Raw genomic sequence first — 6,000 nt, 5'->3', positions numbered from 1 at the left:
TAAATTTTCTTATGTTTAGAAAGCTTTGTATGTTCTAGTGGTTACGTTTATACTGTTAACATTTTATATAATGCTCTTAGAGCCCCCGTTTTTGCTTGTCTAGGCTTCTATTTAGCTTGTCATATTTAAATGCTGATTCCCATCTAATTGCCGTGACAACCAATGAACTTATTCTACTCCTTCCTCTAATTTTCATATTTTTTAGTTCCCTTACTTCTATTTGATTAGAGCATATATAACATTTACACACTATTTTCTCACTGTAGTGCCTGCTTTTGTTAGAAATTAAATATATTTTAAATATACTTAATACCCTCCACTAGTACTTTAGCTGAATCCTTCCCAATCAACTAATGGCTGGATAGAGCTCTTCCAGTAAAGTATATAAGGAAAGTTTCTAAGGACACTGTTCCTCAAGTTCTGGCAATATTGAAAATTTTTTCTAGAATCTAGACACTTTAATTTTTTTTTTTTTTTTTTTTTTTGACAGAGAGGGAGAAAGGGAACACAAGTTGGGGGTTGGAGCAGAGTGAGAGTGAAGCAGGGAGCCTGATCCTAGGACCCTGAGATAACGACCTGAGTCGAAGGCAGATGCTTCATGGACTGAGCCACGCAGGTGCCCCTAGAATCTAGATACTTTTAAGTACAGCTTGACTAGATATAAAATCCTTGACTCAAAATTTCTTGAATTTTTTGGACAATGTTGCTCCACCATTGTGTTGCTTGGTTTTATTGTCATTCTGGCACCACTTGATATTTTTCTTTTTGGGAAATGTTAATTTTGTTTGTTGTTGGCTTTTGTCTGGAGGCCCAGATAATTTTTCGACGTCATCTTCTCTCTGACCCTTTTTCTTTTCTTGTTCTCATAACTGATTTATGCTTCTCCTCCACGTTTCTTACCTTCATTATGTCTTTCTTAGGAACCCTGTAATATAGTATACATTTATTTTTTTTTAAAGATTTATTTATTTGACAGAGAGAGACACAGCGAGAGAGGGAACACAAGCAGGGGAAGTGGGAGAGGGAGAAGTAGGCTTCCCGCCAAGCAGGGAGCCCGATGCAGGGCTCGATCCCAGGACCCTGGGACCATGACCTGAGCCGAAGGCAGATGCTTAACAACTGAGCCACCCAGGCGCCCCTAGTATACATTTTTTAGATGATTTTATTTTTTCAGTATATTGCCTGAGTTTGATCAACTCTCACATCTTCCTACTGGGTTTTAAACCTTGTATATGTTGCATCCTTTCACATCTGTGGTTGTATATTTAATGATATTTAATTCATATTAGAGTGTTGTATGTAGTTCCTCTGCTTCATATTTCCTAGAGGGTAGTACTTTCTTTTAATTGAAAGGCTTTCTGTTTTAATAGTTGCCTTGTATGGGTTTTTGGAAGCTTTTTCTGTCCCGATAAGATGTTCTGGGTTTTCCTGGATCAGCAAGGAAAGGTAGTTCTATGGAAGGGAGGGGTGAAGGGATATGGGTGACTCAGTTTTATAGTTAAAGAAAGCCCTCTTCTGTTAATATAGTGAAGTGCAGTTTCTTTAATAAATGGTGCATTTTGAGGCTTGGATTCTGTGATACAATCTTAGTTTCTTTAGGAATATTGAGCTTCAGCCACTTGCTCTTCTAAGGGATCCCTGTACTTCCCAAGGTGCCTCATGAAGTGTTCTTACAAACTTTCCACCTTGGTTCTTACTTGTTTTCAAGCCTGATTTCTGGCCTTCTCATCATTATGGGGGACTCCCAATATCCTTCAGAATCATTACCTTTTGCTTATGCTGGCCAATGTTAGTTTGTTGACTGTAACCGAAGAATCCTGACATACTAACCACTTAATGTAAAGTTGGTGCATCTTCACAACCCCAAATCATATAAAAGCCACAAATACATACACAACAGGTTTGTTAGAACAGGACTGATCTCTCTTGTTTACTATTACAGCTCTTCTAGCACAAAGCCTGGGACATTCTGGACATTCAATGTGTTAAATTTCTCTCTATTATTTCCAACAGCACTTGCCACAGTCTGCAATTATCTTCCTTTTGTGTTTGTTTCATAATTTTGTCCCCCAGTATAATTAAGCTTCATGTATGAGTGTATCCTCAGTGTCTAGTAAACCATTGACAAACATAGGTACTCAAAAATATTTTTTGAATAATAATCAGTTCTGTAGGATGGTAAAATTGGTATAGCTCGATGAAGTATCATTCTGAGGGGCTATGAAAAGTCAGAGTAACCACATAATAAATGATCATTTTTTTAAGATTTATTTATTTTTGACAGAGAGACAGCAAGAGAGGGATCACAAGCAGGGGGAGAGGGAGAGGGAGAAGCAGGTTTCCCGCTGAGCAGGGAGCCCGATGTGGGGCTCGATCCCAGGACCCTGGGATCATGACCTGAGCCGAAGGCAGATGCTTAATGGACCAAGCCACCCAGGTGCCCCCCACAATAAATGATCTTAACCAGCCCTCTATGTCCATCCAAAACAAACTCCTGGGAATTTAGTTATGAAATCTTGTCATGACTTTCTCTAAGGAGCTTCATGTTGGGGCTCAATTAAATGTTTCAGTAATAGAATATTTTTAAACAGATGATGAGGGCTCAGTCCGTAGACCATGCCACACCTGATCTTGAGTTCAAGCCCCACCTTGGATGTGGAGCCTATTAAAAATAATAATAATAAACAAATGATGAGTTTACTTATTGATGGGAAAATGTAACTTCAACTATCCATCAAGGTAAATTGCCTTTGTTTTCCATTTCTAGTCAAATGTTCTTCTATATAGAAATAGAAGGAACAGAAAATTCAAACTTATTTTTTAATATTTTATTTTGAAATAATCTCAAACTTACATAAAAGTTGCAACAATAGGGGTGCCTGGGTGGCTCAGCTGGTTAGGGGCCCCAACTCTTGATTTCAGTTCAGGTCTTGATATTAGGGTCTTGAGTTTGAGCCCAGTGTGGAGCCTACTTTAAAAAAAAAAAAAAAGTTGCAACAATAGTACAAAGAACACATTCCCTTTACCCTGTGTATTAGCTATCTACAGCTATATTATAAATTACCCCAAAACTTAGTGGCTTAAAATAAGTACTTTTTATCTTACAGTTTCTGAGAGTCAGGGAACCCAGAGTGGCTAATCTAGGTGGCCCTAGCTCAGGATTTCCTGAAATTGGAGTCAGGATGTCGGCAGGGGTTGTAGTCACCTAAAGGTTTAACCAGTACTGGAGGATCTGCTTCCAAGACTACTCACATAGCTGTTGGTAGGAGGCTTCAGTTCCTGGACACCTAGACCTGGGTATAGGCTGCTTGAGTGTCATAACATGGCAGCTGGCTTCCCCAGACTTGAGCCCAGAATGAATGAAAAAGACCTAGCAGGAAGATGCCATGCCTTTTATGACCTACCCGCTGAAGTCAGTGCTGTCAGTTCTGCTATATCCTATTAGACAGAAAAGAGTCACTCAGCCCAGTCCCACACTGAAGGGGAGAATTAGACCCCATCTCTTCCAAAGTATATCACTGAATTTGTAAACGTATCTTAAAAATCCCCATACTCAAAAACACTATTTTTAACAACTTGCCTTTTTGTCACTCTCACCCCCTCCTCACATTTACAAACATGTTATCTCCTATTTGAAAGCAGGTAGCGTGTATCACATCCCTTCACTCCTTGACTTCAGTGTATTAAGAAAAGGGATAGTCTCTTCTCTAACAGTACAGTTAAAACAATCAGACTTAATATTGTGATACTGTAATCTGTAGCTGTATTTCACTTGTGTCAACTGTCATTTCTAGAATTTTACCCCCATTAAGCTGATTTTTAAGCAATACGGTAAAACAAGTAGTTGGTTACAAAGTGTAACATAGGTTATGTACGTTTTTATTGGCAGGAAATAAAAGGTTCCGGGACTAGGGAGCTGCTGGAAACCATGCTCCAGTTGAGCCGAGGAGCCGGGGGTGGGTAGGAGTAGGGGCTGGGCACGAAGACAAAACACTGTTTCTGAAAAATCAGTTTATCCTTACCCACTATTTCTGGAAAACGATTTCAACTGTTCCTTTCGATTCCCGTCTTGCTTAGAACACCGTTGGAGATAGCGCTAATAGTTGAGGAGGCCTGGTCAGATTTCCAGGGCAACCATTTATCAGCCGTATTTCCACGAGCAGGTAACTTTTAGAAACTTCCATTTCTTCATCAGTGAAGGAAGGACCATAAGGGTCCCTACCGCCCAGGGCTGTTGTAAGGACTAAGGGAGCACCGGGTTTGCACCAGCCGCGAGTCTAGCGGCTTCCCTCTGGGCTTCCCTCGCCGCCGGACGAACGCAGAGCAACCGAGAGGGCGGGGCGGTGTCACGTGGGCGGGGCGGGGCGGGCTCCGCCGCGGATCGCACGATGTGACGCGCCGCCGGAGGCAGGCCGGGCCCTCAAGATGGCGGCGGGCGCCCCGAGCGGCTCGGCCCGGCAGTAGTGGCGGGACGGCACTCGCCGCTGGGGCCGGCCGCCCCGGGAGTGGCTGCAGCAGCGCCAGGAATCGAGGATGGTAAAATGACCCAGGGGAAGAAGAAGAAACGGGCCGCGAACCGCAGTATCATGCTGGCCAAGAAGATCATCATTAAGGATGGAGGCACGGTGAGCTGGGGTACCGCGCCGGGGAGCGTCCCTCGGGGCCCCCCAATCTGATCTCTGCCCCCAGCGCTGCCGCCACCGGCCGCCCTGACTGCCCCCGCCCTCCCCCCGCCCTCCCCCCGCCCTGTCGGTGGTGCTGGTGTCTCAGCCTCCAGAGCCCTCTTGTTTCTGCTCCGGGGCTTTCCTCCCTCGTCCCGGCCCGCGGCCTCCGGGGCCCGTCCTCTTGGGGAAGCCGCTTGCCTCTCCCGCACCTGCCGCCCTCTCCTCCGGCGGCTCCTGGAGGCCCTGCGGCCTCGATCCCCACGTGCGCCTCCGCCGCGGATTGGAAATGACGCTCGGCTCTCCGCCGGCCGGCCCCTCGCGTCGCACGGGAGGTGCTGGTCCCGCCGCGCCCCTCGCCTTCGCCTCCGGGCCCCGCGCCGCCACCGCGGCCCTTTCGAAGGTGCTGGGAGCAATCCCGGGCCTCCCATATGCCGCTGACCGGGTGGCATCTGGCGCGGCGACCACGCTGGGGCCCCTTAGTGCCTTCGCTTTCTTCCACCTCGTTCTGGGTCAATGCTCTTTGCTCCTTCCAGTGCGGTAAACACTGTCAGAAGGTGGGCTTTCCTCTTCACTTCCCGGAGTTAGAAGCGTGACGGAGGACACCAGGGGCCTAGACTTAAATCTGCTGGTTTCCAAAGAACAGTAACCACTCTGTTGTTTTAAACTCACCTTGTTTATTTTTAAAATAAAAGATGCTAAATAGAATTATCATGGCCTGAGGATTAGAAGACACTTTGAAAGGAAGAGAGGGCAAGAAAAAATTGTGCTTTTTAGAAAGAGTTGTCATCACAATAAACTTTATGCAGTGTGCTGTAGTTAACCAGCAGGGGACGTAGGATTTTTAATTGAAAATTTAACTCGCCTGTACTTTTTTATGCTGAAATTTCTTCGTTGCTACACTCTCCAGTCTTTGTTGCATTCTTTGATACCACGTTCTGAAATAGAATGCAAAGGTAAAATATGTTTCATTTTGCTGAGAAGTGTGCAGAAATGATTCCTCTTTCCCATATTTATATTTATTCTAGCATATATATATATATATATATATAGTTGGAGCCCGGATCAACTGCTAGCATAGTGCTAAATATGTACAGTAATTAGGCCACCACTGAAGATTTGCCGAATCCATTTGAAATAAGTGACAGCTTTTTTTTTTTTTGACATTTCAGAATAGGGGCCCAATCCATATGCTAAAATTTAGAAAGTTTGGGACATATGCAGCAATTTCAGAATATACTTCTGTCTAACTGTAAAATTAATTAGATGTCATAGCTTAGACATGTCGTGAGAAAAGAAACTTCAGGTCCTTAGATCTTTTTGTTGTACTTGATTAATT

General features: G+C 44.2%; 1 protein-coding gene across 1 annotated transcript in view; it reads left to right on the top strand.

Moving 5' to 3' along the window:
- Positions 1-4,410: 4,410 nt before the first annotated feature.
- Positions 4,411-6,000, top strand: part of SLC71A1 (solute carrier family 71 member 1) — a 42,136-nt gene continuing 40,546 nt past the window's right edge. Inside the window, exon 1 of the mRNA XM_028101948.1 lies at positions 4,411-4,625. Coding sequence (XP_027957749.1) covers positions 4,542-4,625 — 84 coding nt within the window. The 5' untranslated portion in view covers positions 4,411-4,541. The remainder of the gene's footprint in view (positions 4,626-6,000) is intronic.

Source organism: Eumetopias jubatus, unplaced genomic scaffold, assembly GCF_037043125.1.
Source record: "Eumetopias jubatus isolate StellerSeaLion01/CBP00866 unplaced genomic scaffold, mEumJub1_p1.0 scaffold_4, whole genome shotgun sequence".
Classification (NCBI taxonomy): Eukaryota; Metazoa; Chordata; class Mammalia; order Carnivora; family Otariidae; genus Eumetopias; species Eumetopias jubatus.
The sequence above is the reverse complement of the archived record's forward strand: the minus strand, read 5'-3'. Positions and strand labels throughout refer to the sequence as shown.